Source organism: Rhopalosiphum padi, chromosome 2, assembly GCF_020882245.1.
Source record: "Rhopalosiphum padi isolate XX-2018 chromosome 2, ASM2088224v1, whole genome shotgun sequence".
Lineage (NCBI taxonomy): Eukaryota > Metazoa > Arthropoda > Insecta > Hemiptera > Aphididae > Rhopalosiphum > Rhopalosiphum padi.
This window is the reverse complement of record NC_083598.1, coordinates 16,172,963-16,193,615: the sequence shown is the minus strand read 5'-3', so window position 1 is coordinate 16,193,615 and position 20,653 is coordinate 16,172,963. Positions and strand designations below refer to the sequence as shown.

General features: G+C 31.5%; 1 protein-coding gene across 4 annotated transcripts in view; it reads right to left on the bottom strand.

Moving 5' to 3' along the window:
* Positions 1-20,653, bottom strand: part of LOC132922166 (fasciclin-2) — a 153,620-nt gene that overhangs the window by 23,631 nt on the left and 109,336 nt on the right. For all 4 annotated transcript variants that reach the window (XM_060985525.1, XM_060985524.1, XM_060985526.1 and 1 more), the window contains exons 2-10: positions 15,157-15,325; positions 14,124-14,281; positions 13,768-14,033; positions 12,998-13,395; positions 8,205-8,361; positions 6,284-6,650; positions 4,737-4,865; positions 3,505-3,779; positions 3,024-3,213 (exon numbers count right to left, since the gene is read on the bottom strand). In XM_060985525.1, coding sequence (XP_060841508.1) covers positions 3,024-3,213; positions 3,505-3,779; positions 4,737-4,865; positions 6,284-6,650; positions 8,205-8,361; positions 12,998-13,395; positions 13,768-14,033; positions 14,124-14,281; positions 15,157-15,325 — 2,109 coding nt within the window. The remainder of the gene's footprint in view (positions 1-3,023; positions 3,214-3,504; positions 3,780-4,736; positions 4,866-6,283; positions 6,651-8,204; positions 8,362-12,997; positions 13,396-13,767; positions 14,034-14,123; positions 14,282-15,156; positions 15,326-20,653) is intronic.

Genomic DNA, 20,653 nt, shown 5'->3' with positions numbered 1-20,653 from the left:
AACGATTTGAATAATTAAATTTTTTCGAATCACGGCAAGCGAATGTTGCGTTTATCGTAACTGTATATAGAGTTGACTACAAACAAAACGTAGCATTCAGATAGAGCGGTACGTACGCTGTGTATACTGTATACACTTAAAAAATAAACAGTGTTAAAACTCAGAATTATACACACTTTTTCTGTTCGCCGTTGACAATTTAACGCGCGCGACGGACGTTAAAAGCCATTTTAAAAACATAGTCGCTTTTAAATTTGAGTAAATAAATACAGCGGACAAAAGAGCCGGTCCACGGTTGGGCGGTGGCACCGTTACGAAGCGGGTACACTTATTCCTTTGCGAAGCTACCTATATAGTACACTCTGAGAGTTTTTTAACGCTCGCACACGCAGACTTTATATTATAATAAGTACAACAACAATAATAATAATAATAATAATAATAATAATATATAACGCGAAAAAAAGATGTAAGGCCCGCGTGAGGTGGCGAGCTGTATGCGTGGTTGTCCGTGTGTTCGTTGGTGATCGTGGGACGAGGGGTGGTTGTCGCGAGCGTGGTAGAGGCGACGAGGGTTGTGGTAGAAGTTCGTGCGAACTATGTAAAACCAACACTTGAAATGTTATATACGTACCTGCATATTATACTGTACATAAGTGTTAAGGGCGGTGTGTTTCCGAGTAGACATTGTCTCGGGGGAATGAAAGAAACAGAAAAGAGGAAAAAAAAGTCAGGTACATTTTGCGTCAAGACCACGGACGAATATGTAAAAAATAAACCCAGGTAGGTTTTTGATTGAAAGTAGAAAACAAAAATGATATAATAACCCTAAAATGAATAATATTATATTACTATCACGTATAAAACATTATATTAAAATACGGTCAACGATATCGACGGTTGGTCAGCATGCACAATTGTTTGTTTTAGAAAACATACAGATCTCTGTGACCTATCTACGGGAGGAGATGTTATTAGTATATAATCCACCAATCAAATCATCGAGTCCTCTTGTCAACCGACACATCTAGTTGTTGTACATTGCATTTGTACCGTAAAAATATATCAAAAGATTTGCGTTAGCGCTCGCGACTGTACCACAAAAAAAAAGCGTACCGTTTCAAAACGGTTTGCCCGTATAACATATTATACTAACGACAAAAGAAGCATCGCCTTTATACGCGTAATTATTATGTGTACCAGACATATAATAAATCGCTGTACATTTTCGTCACCGTCATCATCATAATAAAAAGTTTTTTTCAAACACACACTCTAATATCATTTTTAAGTCTGTGGCGTGCCGGTACGAGATGACGATGAACGAAAATATACACTTTAAAGTTTGTTTTTAATTTGGGGAGTGTGGTGTTTACGTACAGTTGGTAGCATAATATTGTGTTGGGTATTTGCAGTAATTAATTATATTATAAACGCGCGTTATACATAAATATTATTATATTATATAACGTATTACATAAATATAAATTATAATATTAAACTCGCACAAAGATTCGTTGATGTGTTAATGAAAAGCACGATTAATAAGTTGTAGGTATACCTATTATGTATGAAATATCATACGAGACACTGACGATAAGAAAATAGTTATATCTACAAGCTAGGGAAAAAAATTTATAAATATTTAGATTATATTTTATAATAAATTGACCAAATTAAAGATTTTTTTACTATAAAAAAACAAAAAAAAAACAATTAGGTATGACTCATATTTTTCTTATCTGCAGTGTTTCATATAATATATTAGGTACTTACCCATTTATCTATTTAATCATTTTATTATTATTAAATATAACGAATAACATACATATTATTAAATATTTATTGTGTTAATAATAATAATAATAATAACAATGTTTGATATTATAGTATATATTATTATAAAATAAATACAAAACACGAAACACTTTTTTAATAAACCCAACATGCATGCAAGTAAAATAAATATAAACATAAATAGCAGACGCATCCCGTTTGCCATAGAGAATAAATCGTTTGAAGCTCTACCAATATAAAATATGTAAAGAAACAGCACAAAGAATACAAATATGACGGAAAATAATAAATAATAAGAATAATACCAAAATAATAATGATTAAAAAAAAGGCACACAAATTCCACACATTTATAATGTAATATTTTTTAGTGTCGTTACGTACCACCTAGATTACAATCACCAATCACAGTATATGATGTTTTTACATATCGTAAATAAAATAATTTATGCAATTACAATAATATGTCATGCTGAACATTGTGTACTCGAATAATGTCATTTGTAATGCGCTTTACGAGAATCGTAATAATGAATACATCGTGACGTGAAGTAGGTACCTATAAATATATAGTGTACTACTTATTTACCCTATACGACTCGTGTTTGTGTTTACGCCGAACGTGGTGATTTTTTTACGCCGAACCGTTCGTTCGTTAAGATAAACTTCACCGTTAATTAGAAATGGCAAATAACAGGATACATAGATACTACTAATAAATACACCGTCAAAACATGGTACGTAAGCGCACGATCTCTTTTGGAATATACGATTAAGCTGTGTCTATACTAATTGGTTGCTACGCGATAGTGTAGTCGAAAACGTAGGTACTTATTTGTATTACTGCTTCGAAAATAAACGAAAACGTTTTAAAAGATTATATAGAAAAAAAAGTTTCAACGGATTTCACGTCTTCTCAAAGTAAAAACGTAACTGTATATTATACTTACGTTAATTAAAAACGAAAGTTTAAACTTTTAATTAAATCGTACATAGAAACGTTTTTAATTAGGAGTGTATTATTATATATACTGCTTATACGATGAACTGACGTTCCACGGACTCTATCTCCGCTCTATAAACCTATAGCATGATATAAAAAGTACAAACGTTTTAGCATCGTATATTCATTAAAACATCACCGCAGCGCAAACTGTACATTTCGTTATCATGTACAAGTAAAATATTATTTAATCATAACTATATAAGGTATTATCAGGTACTTACCGGTCGCAGTCTTGAAGACGAGTTCGGATGGTACGCTAAATCCAATATCGTTATGGGCTCTGACTTCCACTTTGTAAAACGTGTCGGCATTCAGATTGTCCATCAAAAACGCAGTCTTGTCCGGAGACCTGAGATCCTCAGACCGACACGAGTCTCTTCTGGTTGTCCATACCGTGTTTACCTTGTCAGTCTGAAACAGGAAACATCGACGATTAACGAAACGATGAAAAAATACATATAGGTTACCTAAGGTCGAACGTAAGAATAAAAAGAAAATACGCAAATGAGTGTTTACTTTTAAAAGAACCACTCTGCATAAACGAAAGATTGGTTTTATAAAATTATAACTAGTTTATGCTTCTTAAAAATAAAAGGAATTTGGCAAGTTTAATTTTGCGAATACAATTTAAAAATTCAATAAGAACTGTTTGTTAGAATTTTTTTTACTAATTTAAAATTTGGGAGAATAATAAATACTTACCACGCAATAGTTAACGTTGTATAGATTTATGGGCTCCCCGTTGTCAGCCGGTATCTTCCAGTTCACTTCGTAGCTGTTTCCGTATGGTGAGTTAATGTAATCTTCGGTATACACGTCCTTGTTGACTAATATTTTAGGTTCTTCTGGTGCGCTCCTCTTGGGCATGGTGCGCTGTTCCTGTGAACCCCAATCACTGGTACCCACGTCATTGATGGCGGCAAACCTGAACTGATAGGTCCTGTGCGCTTCCAGGCTTTCCAGTATGTAGGGCGTGTCTAATATAACAGATATAATTGTTATTTTTGTTATATATATATGACAATTATAATACAATTATTGTCAAATTAAAGCAATTGGTACCTGTAGGCACACACTTTTTTTAAACCCCTTAGTTACATCATGCTGGTATTAGGTAGGTACTAAACATAGCTTACATGCGAATTTTATTTACTTAATTTTTTTCATTTTTAAAAATAAATATTTAATAAAATATAATTATTTAAAATTTTAAATATAACTATTATCTATTATTTTGAAAAAAATTAATCTGTACTGTAAATAAAATATTAAATAAATAATAATCAAAGAGACTGTAGAATTGATACCTTTATAAAGAATAGCATATTTTAGGAACATTTAATGAATTTGTTTTGATTTTTGTGTTTTTAATCAGTTTGTATCAGCAATACACTTGAGTTATGATACTAACAGCAATGTATCAGGAATGTATTTTGTCACTTGTATATTATTTAACATTTTTTTTTTTTATATAAATAAATAGATATATTTTTATAAATTGTGATCATTGTATACCTACAATTAAAATGTAAACATAATAAAAGCGATTGTTTAGAGTTTAGATCTTGCTTAATGATAATATACAAATGAGCTTTAAGTATATAGTATAACGATTGTATACATACATTATATGTACTTAGTATGGGTCCGGGTTATGACTTATATTATTTCATAAAAATGTCGGTTAAGAAAATTTGTCACTTTTACATTGTTTTAGTATGTAGTTGTACGCACCATTTCGAATTAAACATATTATAAAATGAAGGAAATTGTTTAAATTAGAACGCAAATAAGAAATATTAATGGTGTTATTATTGCAAAAAATAGGATCGCACTCTCTCTTTAAATCAGCTTAGGGGAAGTTTAGCTCCCCTCACCGAGATGGTAGACTATTTAGCGTATTCGGGCTATAAATTGCGTGTTGCAGTACTTACCCACTGGCCAAGATTTATTACGAGCTTCTTCCCAGGTCTGTGACACCTCTTTGTACTGGACAGCGTAGGCTTTGACTTTTATACCTCCAGTGTCTGTCGGACCCACGAAAGCAAACGAAATGGTCGTAGCTGAAATTGACACATAAATAAGTTGAAATAAAGTTTGTATTTGTTATAGGTAACTAGGCGGACTTTCAAACGATTGACGAATATTTACTGTGTAAATACGACAAGAGAATTCAACATCTCTATAAACTGCTTTTTTTTAAAAAAAATATATTAGATTAGGGCAGTGGTTACTCGGGAATTAAAATCTTAAAGCTGAGTAACCAAATTCTTACGAGAACTTTTTGACTGTTTAATAAAGTTTTTGTTTTAAGGATATCACTTATACAAAAAAAAAGTTATTATTGTTTCAAATCCATTATTTTGATGTTTTTCAAACTCTAACAACTTTTTTTGCGTCATAGCTGCAGGTGATATAGAAAAAAACTTAAACGATATTGCAGAGTTAAAGTTTCCTTCTTTTAACAGTAACAATTGGCCTTCATATCTTTATACTTTTTTTTTATTTTTATATGGTTTAACTTTTTCAACTCTTTTTTGTATGAGAAAGTTTTCTTATAAATATTATTTCGTAATCACTCAATAATTGACAATAATTTATATTATTAATTATTAATATTCAGCGGACACTACTTGTAAATATACTATTATTTACTATCATAAAGTGAAAATGAAGCATTTTCTTATCTTAAGTACATTTAGTGATAAAATGTATGTTAATTTTTAGGTAAAGTAAATCATTTTTGTTTGTTATACTTATTAAAAATTATTTTTCATAAAAGACAACACTGATTTTATTAGAGATTTTAAATTATTAGTATAGTACAATGTGGGAATTATTAGTATTCACTTATTTCAAATTAAACATATAAAAACATATGCATTTTTTACATAAAAAAATATAAAAATAAAAAATTGATCATTGGTGTCAATATTATTTTGTGGACAATATTAGTAATTCAATTTATAAATGGACGCTATAAAATAGGTCATACTTATTCCTAGTCTCTTTATAATTTTTTTTAAATTTCGTTAATATTGCCTATACACAACATATTAAAAAACACACGCATTGTAGGGACATTATAAATGCCAGTATTTCACCGATATTTGACATTTTTGTATGTAAATATTACTCAGACACGATTTTTTTCATCTAAAAAATATTTTCATTTCATTTTATAATTTTAAAATTAATTGATTAATAAAACTATCATAGTTGATCAATAATCATAATTGTATAGAATCAATTGTATTTCTACAAAATTGTTCATTAACAAACGTATGTTAAAAATATTTTAATATGATATTGCAGGAGGAGTTCAATTCAAAGATATTATCATAATAAATCTTAGCTTAAAATCGACTACCTGTAAATCAATTGAATTTACATAGTGTCACTCGATTCCTAGGATTAATAATCTAAATAAAGACAGAAAGCCGGTTGGTGTATAGTTTAAAATTCTCGCCGTGGGACTTACCAGTGACGACGTCGAACTTGGTCTGGGATACTTTGGACGGCCGGCGTGCTTCCCTAAGCGTGATTTGCGCGTTGTTCTCGCCGTGGATGTTCTTGGTTAGGCACGTGTATACACCATAGTAGCGCTGGTCAACCGGCGTCACCTGAAGATTGCTGTACGGGCCTTTGCCGAATTTTTGCACGTTTATATCGTCTTCCACCATACGGTTGTTTAGGAGCCACGTGATTGACGCGTTCGGCAGAGACTCGGATACGCACGAGAGGTTTACAGGCTTACGGTTCCACGTCCACACCTCCTTGACCATATTGCTGGCATATACTGGTGGGAACTCAACGGTCAGATGCCCGTTTTTCTTCGCCTCACCGCCCTGTGATGAGTGTTAATTTAAAAATTAATAAAGTAATACAGTTATAAGTCATTCAATTGTTTCCTTTAAAAACGAAGTTATACAAATTATACATTAGGTACGAGTTTTGGAATTTTCTATAAAATAGATATTATATAACTTAAAAATCATATTATTTTCAAATACCTATACATAAATTGTTCATGATGCATCTCATTATAATAAAAACTTCTTTCTGAATGTAAGTCTTAATAAATAAATAACTTTTGTTTTGTTTTTAACATTGATGAATATAAATCAAAATTCGAACTAGTACCTAGTTTCCAAGTTATTAATTTGTATTTACTTTATATTCCATGATAATATAAGTACTTAAAGATACATAATTGGCTATGATAATTTGAACATTATAATCGTTATTCATTAAACATTAATTTAATAATAATATGCGTATATCATTATTTTACAATTTGTTAAAATATTGTGAGCATCGTTTAAGTAATAGACTAAATACTTAATCTGTGAAAATTTAAAAAAGGGGGTAAGTTACGGGGAAAATATTATGTTTGACGATAGTGTATGTATTGTAGTATTATTATTCGTTTTTGCGTATCACATCTATAAGGTTTAGTAATAGGACAAAATAATAAATATTCAATATATTATAAAGAAATTTAAATTTTGTTATGATACAGAGCTATAAGTGAATTCAATGTACTTAGAACTTGTTAAAAATGTACACACAATAGTTAATTGACTAAATATTTGCAAACAATACATTTGATATAAAAATCCTCAAAAATAAGTTTAAATTAACAGAAAAAGTAAAAATAATTTTGAATACAAATTTAAAAAAATAAATAATAATTTATTTAATGTCACTTTTTACTGTAGATTTGACATAAATACTATAAATTAAGCAAAATAAAGTTCTGTAAATGCAATACATAGTATTGTGTAATGAATACCGATCGCGTATATTATAAGAATTATTAATATTGTGGCCCATTACATACTTTAAGAGGTAATAATATCATAATAAGGTACCTATAGCTACTCTTTTGATAATTGTCTAAACTTAATACTTTTTATAAAGTTCTAAAAAGAAAAAAAATCGTACATTGAATGCATAGCCTAAAATATATAATTTAAAAATAATAATATCATATAGCTATTAGCTAGTCGTGGTCAGCAAGTGTTCTAAATGTCACGAGTTGTTCGATCGCTTTTAACATAGCAGAGTTCGAACAAAATATAGGGTGGCAGTTGCAATCGTTATACAATATTAATTATAGTTCTATGCGGTCGCATAAACAACAATATTCAGATATTGATTAGTTTGCTTTCGAATAGTGTTTGACATTTGTGTATTTCTTATCCCTTATATATAGAAACTACCAATATTAGACATGTTATTACAATATAATGGTTTTTGGGCTTTGGCTTCGTTTAGTAGATCGAAATTTTAATAATTGACACACTGTCGGCAAATGTGGCATTGTGTGGCCGAGCCATACGTATAGGTATACCTATAATAGTAAATAATAATTCAAATGCCGCAGCTCTAGTACGTACCTTGTTCAACGCGATGCACGTGTACAGTCCATCGTCGGATCGATTCAGGTGTTTAATCACAAGAGTGGCCGTTGCCAAGTCTCCCATGGTGTCGTGCTCTACGCTAATGCGATAATCTTCGATTCCCGGTTTTATAACGACGTTCGAGCCCACTCTCCTGTAATTATTTATCACAAAGTTTGGATTAGTAATATTATTACTATACACCGTTATTATAGCAGTATAATAATATTACAGCCGATATTCGTTTGTAAATTACCGTCACCACAGAGCCTGTTAGAATAGAATAGGCATTATTGAAATCTTAATATAGTCTTAAAATATTGATCACGCGATAAAAACTTTTTAATTTACCACGCATATATAGACGCGGCGGCAGCTGCGTCTTCTTTGAATATTATTATTATTATTATTATTATTTAGTGTTTCTACGACGCCTACATTATTATGCTACGATCTCGGTGGTCTTTAATAACGCAGCGTGTCTCGGAGAAATGTATTGACTTTTATATAATATATACCTATATTTATTGTATATCTCAACAGCAGAATCGGAGTAGTTAAAAATTCCAACGTGACCGAATAAAAGTGAAACAGTAGTATATACATTATACATATATTGCTACAGCAATGACTACATTATCTTTTGGCTTATTTCCGTGTTTCAGCATTTTATATTCCCCCCCCCCCCCCTCAAACTTTAAATGGTTATAGTTTATAAATCTGTTTTATTTTTATTTTTTTAAATTGGGTTGTGACACATTCATAATGTAAAAAATGGACGCTCTATTTAAAAAAAAAAAAAAAAAATGTTTTTTGTTTTGTTTTAAATTTACAGCAACATCAAAATGTAAAAGTTTCTTGTTTATTGCACGATTTACAAACAAAGTATTACCGAGTTAATCTTAGCTACGTTATTTATTCTAAAAGTTATGATCAAATTAAATTAAATTATAACTGTATTTAAAGACATTAATATAAACACGCTGAAGCGCGTCTTGTATGTACCTATAATTTTTTTTATACACAGCTAGCATGTTTGGTGTATATTTTGATCTCGATTAAATTCAGAGTACCCTACGTTAGTGGAATCGCGATATAGTTTCGTTTGTTTATTACAAATTATTTTTTTTCAGTCTAGTGAAAATTTTATTAAAATTTTATAATATGAAATATTATAATACAGTGAAATAAACGCATGTATATATTCCTATTACATTTTTAAGTATCGATTATATTGTGATTTGATGGATTTCAATACTGACTGTTTTTTTTTGTAACGAAAACAAACTAATATTTTTTATATCTTACAGATAAAATGACTAGTGGTAAGACAAAAAAATATGAATATACATAATAATTGGAGTTTGTTATTAAATTGTTTTAAGATTTAAACCTGAGTTAAAATTTTCAATTTTATTTTTGTCTTCAATATTCATTTTTTTTTAATTGTCAAATTTGAAAAATATTTAAACATTAATCATACGAAATCTCGACCACAATTTGATCCCATGAGTGTGCACACACTGTGTACCTGTAGCAGCTGTTTATTTTATACTATAGTTACACTCGATAATGATCGATGACTAACTATACTATTATGCACATTGAAAAAGCACCTAGAAAGTTGCCTATAAGAACTCCTTTAAAACGGTTATTATCGAATTAACAAATTAGAATAGACAATATTCATTATATGTACGTATTATTTCTATTAGATAAATATAATTATATCCAAAATGAATAATATTGTAAAAACATAAAATGTTATACAGAAACGATGATACACTAAATACAATTAAAATACAATATTATTCGTTGTGGATGTAACACTGAACCGTATTATAAGTTAAGTATAGTTTTTGAAACCAAATAATAATGTTATGGAGATGTAATAATATTATATAATGTGATATTGTTTTTGTAAAAATATGTGCATAATATAATGTGCATTATGCGCATAGATATAATTTATAATAATATACTATAATAGTAGCATAATCATCTACGTAATTGCAATACATTGCAACGATCTTTAAAACATTATAACATTTCCTCGAAGTGTCCAATCGTTTCATGCCGTTTCATTGTAAGTGTAACAACCTAATTAAAAACTTTAACGATTAATTATTATTATTATTATTATTTTACTGATTATTCGAAACGGAGTACGGAGATCGCGTATTGTATAACGTATAATACTAACGTCGGTAGCGTTCTCGATGTTTTCAGTCGCGAAATTACTTGTTGTGGTCGTCGAAGTTCTCGCGTACACCGTTAAAGTTATATATACCCCCACAATGTAGTAACTAGTAATTAAAACAGTCTAAACTCCTAACTAACCGTATAATATTCTCGAATTGTAATCGAATTAAACGAACACGCACCTACGCAACGTGCCATATACGCGTTTATTTGTGTAAACGTCTAGGTATACTATGTATATTATAGTTTAGTTAATCGCAATATTTATTTTATTAGTCAACTATTCTGTTAAACATAATATAATAATAATTATAAAATGTAAAACGTCATGGTATCAATACTATCATAATATTTTAGGGTGGAAATAAAGGAGTTAAAAAGTTTAGTACCTATATAACGAATTACTTTTATTACTTTTAACTAAGCGAGTTAAATTTTTTCGTTATAATATAAGCCTCTTAAATTAATATTGATTTATATTTATGTTTTGTTTTAATTTTTTTTAGGCATAAATGGCTATTGTATACTAAAAAAAGTAACTGGTGTTTAACATTACTTTTTATTTTCTAATTCATTTTTATATATTAAAAAAAGAAAAGTAACTTCTAACTTGAAACTTAACTTAGATTTTTTTATATTAACATAAATTAATAAAGAGTTAAAAAAAAATAGTACTGCAAAAATGTTAATTGTTGTGTTATTTACAAAAACCACGTTAGTATACCTACGATGTTATCGTGGTTTTTGGTTATACTTAAAAAGCGGCCGTTTGGAGATAATTTAGGCGTGAGGGCGAATACCTACGGCGCGAACGTAATTAAATCTTAACACAATAACATATTTTAAACAGGTACGTTTGCTTTTACTACGCTATACGAGAAACTATCGATATATTATAACCAATATAATATGTTTAATAAAATATGCCTAGTATGAGTAAAAGAAACGCACACGTTTTATCAAAATGAAGGGAAATTGTGGGAGTGGAGTGGCATAATTATTTCGGTAGTTTATAGTGGACGTTTGGAATTACGTGTGTATACTGTATATTATAACGTTGTATAGAAAATGACAACCGTGAAATGAAAAATCTATATGAATATGATAGAATAACTTAGTCACCAATATAACCGGTATAAGAGGCCCTAAATTCTATTGTTGTGATAACGTAACCGCACGAAAGTCGCTAATAATAGTCTTTATAATTTATAATACCTCGCAAAATCTAATAACAATTATGTGTATAATATACAATATAATATATAAAGAACGCACAATACACATAGATGTAATTTTTTTTTATAGTTTACAATATTATTATAAATAGCTAGCACATGTACGTATCGTTGATGATTTTTAAGGAGCGCCTGTATAATATGAACATTTAAACTAAATATTATAAAAAAATAAATAAATAATCGAAAATAAACTTATGTATAAAACCAATAAAATTATTGACTTCATTCATTTTATTGGTTGTCACATGATTTGAAGTGATTGTACAGTTAATTAATTTAAATAATGCATTACGTTCATAGCAATTGGCTTTTTAAAACTATTTAATATTCCTAGTTGAAACCATTGTTCACTTATTTTACAATAAGAATAAATGATGTTTATAAGATTAGTATAGTATAAAATAAATTAGCTAAGTTTCATGAACGCTGAGTACTTAGATGATCTATTGATGACATATAATGACGTAGAGCAATGGGAGTTATTTACTAAATCAGTAGGTCATGACACCATTTTAGAATGAGGGAAGAATTTGATGTAATTACCACCATATAATCAGTTAAAATTATAAGAAAAGTAAGGGTACGACAATATTGTTACAAAAAAGTTTTTTTTTCTTAAATGAGTAAAATTTGGTTTCTGAACAATAGGTATATAGTTGTACTATGGTTGTAGTCTTTTTAATACTTTCCTAAAACTTTTTCTATGTGATCTCGTAATTATTCAAGAAACAAAACTAGTACTGACATGGAACCACTTGTAAATTACTTTGATTTATATTATATTAAAAGATTTAAATTGTAATGGACTTTAATATGTAACTAAAATTGCCTACATAAAACTCCTTACAATGGCCATGTGTAACGTAATGTGTTGATATATATCGGCCATTCATTATTTTTCCAGTGCAATTTTCAATAAAAATCATGAAAGATTTTATAATTTTATAACAGTGTTCAGATACATCGAGTATATTTTATAGTATTTAATTTTAAAATGTATATATATTTTTTAGAAATTATTATTAAATTATTTGATTTATAATCGTAATTTTTTATCATGATCATATATTTAAAAAAGTTAAATCTATGATAGCATCAAAAAAAATGTCAAGTTATTCTTAATTATCGTAATAGTTAGGCAGTTAGTCTGTAATTGTTCTATGTAAAAAAAGTAGTAACAGCCGATTTGTAGTGCAAATCTATAACCAGCAAACCAAAAGTACATAGACAACGTGTGTATACCGTAAAATTGTCAACGCGACGTTTTCTAGTTATAAAAGCCTACCATATAGACACGATTTTCCTGGTTGGCGAACCAAATCCAGAAATATTTGGTGAAAAACCACTCACTTGAACATGATCGACGGCAGAGGGTTGCCGTTTGCAGAGCACTTAACTCTGGCTTCGGTACCGATGGGTACGGATACATTGGTCACGTCCAGCACTTCTGGCTTGATGAGCACGACCACGTTCACCAATCGCTCGATTTGACCAGCCGCATTATTAGCCACGCACTTGAATTGACCGTTGTCAGTGCGACTGATACGATTCAGACTCAACACACCCGTCAGCTTGTTCACGGAGTACCTCTCAGTACCCTCGCTCAGGTCTCGTTGTTCCGGCATTTGTATCCACGTCACTTTGGGTTCTGGTTTACCGTTGGCCGCACACCGCACGCTAGCCATCTCGCCCTCCACCACTTCCAGCTGAGAAACTTGATCAGGAGCAAACGTTGGCGGGATGTGAACCTATGTGAAAGGGGAAAGAGGTATTAGTATTAATATTATTATTTATGTATAGGTATATTCATGAATCACGGACCTACAATGGCGCCAAGGTAATTTTCGAAAATCCCGGTTCAATTCTAACCATTACCCATACCCAGAGCTCATTTCAAAAATTAAGAATAAATTTCAACAGACCCACGGGCCCCTGTACTAAGGTTCATCAGCCCCCCCCGCTTATAGGGCCCCGAACTTACCCACCCACTAAACTAATTATACAATATGCATATACATATTCATCATTAACTTAACCCATCAAATAAGTGTATAAAGATGATGGAGTTAAATGTTAAAATTTTAATTGAAAATATAATATTGCAGTGCCACAGTACTCACCTCGACTCTGATGTCCCTGTCCAGGATGTTACCCGTGTCTAACACGATGGCTCGGCATTTGTACAGGCCGTCGTCTTCGGCTGTGACGTTTTGGATCAGCAGACCATCTATGTCCTTGACGAAACCATTGCCGTCTTGAATTCTGGTGTCTTCTTTGTACCAGTCGACCAGTGGAGCGGGATTAGCCTTGACTTTGCAGCGCACTTTATAACTAGTTCCAGCGATCGGATATTGTTCAGTGGGAGCATCAACCCACGTGATATCGTCTTTAATAATATAGTGAAAAAACAATATAACAACAATAACAGTAAACATACAACGAAATAGAATTTAAGCAATCAACTTCGATGACTTACAGAAACTGTCCACGATCACGCTGCGGACCAGATATTCAGAATTCGAGTACGTAGCAGTGCACGTGTATGTGCCCACGTCCGCTTCGGTGAGACCAGTTATCACCAGCCCCAAATTATTGCTAGAAGTGAACGTTGTGGTCACGTGTGCTCCAGCGGTCCTATAACGACACAAATCGAACGTCAATATTATAATGCACAATACCCCTAATATGTGTATTAAACCTATAAATAAAAACGCGAAGATCCGATATATATATATATTTCCTAATATTGCATTTGATGATATTTTAATTGTGACGGCAGGCGACCGTATTGATTTCACGATTTCGGGGCGAAAAAATAGTAATACAATTGTGTTATTATATCGACACACGTGTTGTTTATTGTGTATTATATTATACATCAGCTGCGGCTTCCACCCTCCTGTGTTCAAATGGAATATATCCATGGGGAGTTAGCTTTACCAGAATTTTTGTGAATGCGCGTCATTATACTAAATATCATTTAGACGCTGTAGACGCGTATCAGAAACTACATAAAATTACGTATAATTGTACGTATATTGTAGGTAATAGGTACTACGCGAAGGTCATTGTGTGTTTTTAATTAAAACTATAAAAATGTTTTGTGCAACACAGCAACATTATTGTAATTATAATATACTTAACACAGTTTTGGCTACCGCGTTAGTGTCACGCGTAAACAGCTATAGTTATCTACTGTCAGGCCGCATTTTCAATGAAAAAACAAGGGGTGCTTAAGCCCTCTATTTTACAAAATGATCAACTCCAACCCACCATCATATACCACACCCTCAATCCAATAATATAGTATTTAATAATGATCTTGTATAGTATAAAAATAATTATTTATAAAATCAAAAGTCATTAATCAAAAATAGCATAAATTATTAGGGTGCTGAATTCAAAACGGGTGGTGCGATGTACATCCACCCCTCAGAATTATGTCAAAGGTGATCTGCGAACATATTACGTATTATTATACTATACACGTATTACGTCAATATACTTACGAGGTTTGATCGATCGTTCTGTTTTGCGGATCTAGCCATTTGAGATTTGTGATAAATTCTGGTTGATCGACGTCGGGCTGGCAGTTCAATATCAACGATGAACCAATTGGTTTCGTTTGTTTTGGCTGTGTTGGTCGGATGATCAGCGAAGGTTCCTTGGCCACGGCGTCTGAAAAAAAAAACACATGATTACATATATATATATATATATATAATATATAGATAGTGATTCGCAATCGCAGCGGAAACTCATTAATTATTACTCCGCATTTCGTCACAAAGGGATAAAAGAGTTCTGTACCGAGGATCATCGATTCTCTTACTGCAGTTTCTTGGTTGACCTTTTCTGAGTCACTAATGGATTTCGTTTTCTTTTCTACACCACTACAGCGAGATTTCGATTTCAATTCAATACACTACTGATGTATACGCTCCACAAATATATCACACACACACATACAATATAATATATTATATTATTCCTACGCGTCCCCTCGCTACACTTATGACTTTGATATTAAAATTTTGTTTTTTAAAAGTTCGATAAACATGTATATAAAAAAAATTTATTTTGTACTTTTTTTAATGCATACGAACAAGTACCTATGCATATATGGCACTTGTGTCGGCGTAATATAACTCAAAGGATCTGATGATCGACGAATGGAATGAAAATACAAATGGCATCGAATGGCGTGAACCGTGATTTCCGGTCTAAGCGAAAAACACATCCCAATAAAATATTATGGTACAATAACTGACTGCTACATAGTTAATCCATTTTAATTTACAGTATTAAAAACAGACGTCGAACGAATTGTTAAAAAATAAAGTAGGTACCTACATTTCAACTACAACAATAATAACTGCGTATAAGTATTAATGTATTATTTTCGTAATATCCGTAAAATATAATAAAGCGTCCAGCCGGAAAAATAAAATCTGGTTGTTATTTCACCGCAAAACTTCTCTACGATATATATTAAATAATAACATATACTTCGTGGCAGATGCTAAAACGCGTACAGACGAATTAAAATTCTGATCCAAGCAACCCTCGCCCCAACAAGCGATCCCTGAATTGAATAATAATATACGAGTAACAATAACGTAAAGGAAAAAAAACATCGTTTAGCAAATTAGCACGAAATGGTTTCTTTGTGCGAAAAAATAAAACCGCAGAAGCCATAAAAAAGTATAATAATATTTTATATTATAATCTAAATCTCCATTACGTGCATGTTTGACTCGTTTCAGTTGAACGGGATACACTATTTATGCGATAATAATAAAAATAATAATCAAAATTGCAATGCGTTTTACTTCATACCATGTTGCATTTTTAACCCGATTACATTTATTGTATATACTATAACAGGTAGCCTTGCCTATAAATTCAAAATATTTGTATGTTTGATATTAGATATGTAAATGCCAATTGTTTGCATTTTATTCCATTACAGTCAGATTACGTATACCTAATATAGTATATAATAGTATACCTTATATGAATTTATATTACCAGCGTGGTAAAAATTTGTTTTCCATAAATGATTGTTTTAATTTTTATCCTACAATTAATCTAACCTTGGGAGTGAGGTGGATTTGGAACTCGTGCGCATCGCCGCCGAAAGTCCCGTGCAAGTTAGTCAGGATCGATTTGACTAGGTGATAATTTCAAAAGAACACTTTATTTATACACAAACATATATATATCTACTCGGACACGAACTTACGCTTGCGCGAGTTCGCTAGTAATAATAATAAGCCCCCCTTTGCACAGGTCGGTTTACGATACGGTCGCCCGCCCAGACATCGGCTCCGCGACCCCGTTGTCGCGCTAGGGGAACACGCGCCCTTTGAATTAGTTATACCTTGTTTACACAACAATTCCCTTTTTAAGGGTGGCACACGCAACTCCACCACAATTTCCCACTGGACCATAACTACGGCGGCCTGGGTGGGGTTTTCGGGAGGGAACGGGGATTTAAATTAATTTGCCCGGAGGTCGTTTGGTTTCTCGGCTATAGATGTTTTATTGGCACCAGGATTTGCCGTGTTAGACACCCGGCCGCAGTGGCGGTGTACTATACAAGCGCGCGCGCGCGCACACACACACACACGCACACACACACCGCAGAGGGATGATATATATGTAGGAGAGCAATACACAATTAAGTGTCTCCTATATATGCGTGTGTGTATACACACCACTTTCCCGTCGCGTAGTCGCTACCCCCCGGGCCGGAGAATCAAAATAATAACGGTTTACTCTGCGTGTAAAAACAACAACGCACCTATAACCTTACGAACGTTTCGCCTTATTACGTTTGGGGACGTGCGGTAATAATATAATTTTATTACCGTTGAAGAATATACCAATATTCTGCTCTATTGCGAAACTATCTTGTTCCAAAGTATATATTATATACACAGTAATAAAGGTCGCGACTATCAAAATATTGATGGCAGCATATACGTGTACGGTCAAACAAAAATACTACACAAACACACACTGCAAAACTTTGTTCAAACGTATATTATTATAAAATATTGTCCAGAGAGAGGTTTTGAAGAGATCTACTCGAGTAAGTGTATAATATAATATATTCATCGGTTGACACATTATTTTATTGTTGTGGATGTTTTTTATTATTATTATTATTCTCGACAACGTTCGGAGTTTATGCGTGGAACTTTTCAAATTCATTTTTTAGTAGATTATTATATTTTTATTCAATATGACCCGTTCGTAAAATTTTAAAGAACTATAATATACATACACGTTCGAATCACCGATGCATATGTATATATATATATATATTATACAGTCAGACAAAAGATTGTATGATAATATCAAGTATATAATAAAACAGTTGGCAATAGCAGAACGCATGACATTAAATTCTGCAAACGAGCGCGTAAATTAAACGATATTATATACGATTCAGTTTAACAATATTTAATTACGCGAAAAATTATTATTCGTTTCCCAAGCCACACACACAAACACACCACACCACACTAAGAAATTTTTATCGTATTTCACATAATTTGGATTTTGGCCATTTTTTCACGTTCTTTGCTGCATTCTTCCACAGATATACCATTAATTCATTCGGCGTAAGGGGTTGGAAAAGCAATAGTATGAGAGGACGACAAATTGTTCTGAATATAATATTGAACGAAAGACGAAAAAAGTAAGTTCCCAATACGTAGGTCACACTCGTATACTATATATTATAGAAATAACTATTGCGTAGTAATATTTTATTTAATTATTCATGAATTTATATAACTCTTTATAGAAAAAAAAATGAAATCATAATAATAATAATTAAGTCGATGGCTTTGAAATTACGCGATGGTTGAAAAATTAGTGAACACTATTCATATTATAATAACGTTAAGGTTCCATAATTACATTTTGGTAATTTGGTTTCGTATATATATGCGTATACATGGTTTGTTAGCAATATTGTACCGTTTAATTAAAAACTTTCAAAGCGCAATAAGGAAACGAGGGTTGAAAACACTTCTTGGGGACATTCAAGTGACGGCGTCGTCGCCGAGGGGCGAAGAAAATATTATACGCTCTGCCGATTGAGACAAATAATACGAATTTTGTCGGTTGAAATTGGGAATTCGATAAGCTCGAAAATATACATAAAAAAATGCGCACCGTTAACGGTAATATCATTAGAGAGACGATGGAATATATTATAATAAATACAAATGTTGCACTATCAGATAGGTACCTATTGAGATAAAATACATAAGCGAATCACATTCAACATAAATATGAATTATGTTTGATAAATATTTTTTTTATTAATGTGAAAATTATTGATGCATTATACGATAAAAATTATAAAAATGAAATATAGACAAAACGATTTAGTTTGATCTGAAAGATATTATATAATATATATAGAACCAATGCATTTTGTAGGGCTTGGAACGTCTATCTTGGGTAAACAATAGAATATAACATTGTTGCTTTCAGTTTCAATTTGAAGAAAAAAAATAATGATTATAAACTTAACGTTTTGTTTAGGTTAAAAGCAATCGAGTATAACTATACTACATAACCGAACTATACACCAAGTGCAACCATAACGTATCTAACTTGTAAAAAGTATACATAATATAATACGAGTAAATTTATGAATTGGTATTTAATGTCGTCGTACATTCGAGAATCGACATTAGACGTGTTCGTGAACTCAAGCCATGAAATAATGTAATTCCAAATATACAAAACCGGCCACTATGAAATAAATTGCCCATTTTATTCTTTACTATATCTAATCATAGTTATAACGATCATCCAATTGTAGAAACCAAAATAATACTATATTATAGGGATATATATATATAGTGATTAGTGATTACTGATTTTGGACGATGGCAATTAGTCCGAAACTTGTGACGCCTTCCATTGTGTGGACGGACGGTTTCCGATGAGTCTGACGCAGTGCAGATCGTGCGTATATGTGGAAGAGAACTTAACCGTACGCCACCGATAAAAACACTTTTGAGACAAAAGATTTTTAATTGATTTTCGCGGCACGGCGGTTGAGTGCATTACATATATATATATATTATACGTGTATGGTATAGTGTAGCGGTAACGAGGGTATTTCGGCACACACACACACACACACAAACAGAGTAGTCCCCGTGACCGGCATTTATTATGTAAGTCTTTGGTAACTTTATATATATATATATATATATATTATATATAAACGAAAATGTTTTGTTATCCATTGCTTCGTTCTCGGAGTGCTGAAAAAAAACGGTAATGTTCGCTATGTATAATAAAGACCCCGACCGACGGGCGAAAAAGAATGAAAATATATAAAAACGAGAATTTTGGTACATAATAGAGCTTTTTGCGATACCTCAATTATATAATTTACGTTTATCCAATATTCACAGACCATGGCGAACAAATTAAAACAATGCACATTACAATTCTGTTCGCTTTCAATATAAATGTATATAATATATTATATATAAATTAAATTTCAGACACGGTTTTGATTTCAACAATGTATTGGAAAAACTTTAATAGTTACATTATTATTTTTGACGATAATTATAACTGATTATTATTTATCAAACGGAAATCCTTTGTGAAAAAAACATAAAACTTAGCTAACGCTTTCTGGTAGTAATAATGCAACAAACGGGTTTTGTTAGATTTACTAAGTACGTTGCACATGGCTACCGTAGTAGGCGTTGCGAAATAATACTATTTATCGTCATCATTAGCATAAAACGTGAAAACCTCGCGGTTATTATACATTTTTATGTTTCATTTGGTAAAACGTGAAATGGTTAGGTTGAGCAATTCTGAAATCCCACTCAATTAATCAAAAGTCGTTGTTTCGTTTGTTGAATTTGGGGCTTAGGTCGCTGACATCAAAAACTAAGTAATAATACAAAACAGACTGAGCAATAAACCCCAAGTACATCCGAGGGATTCGCA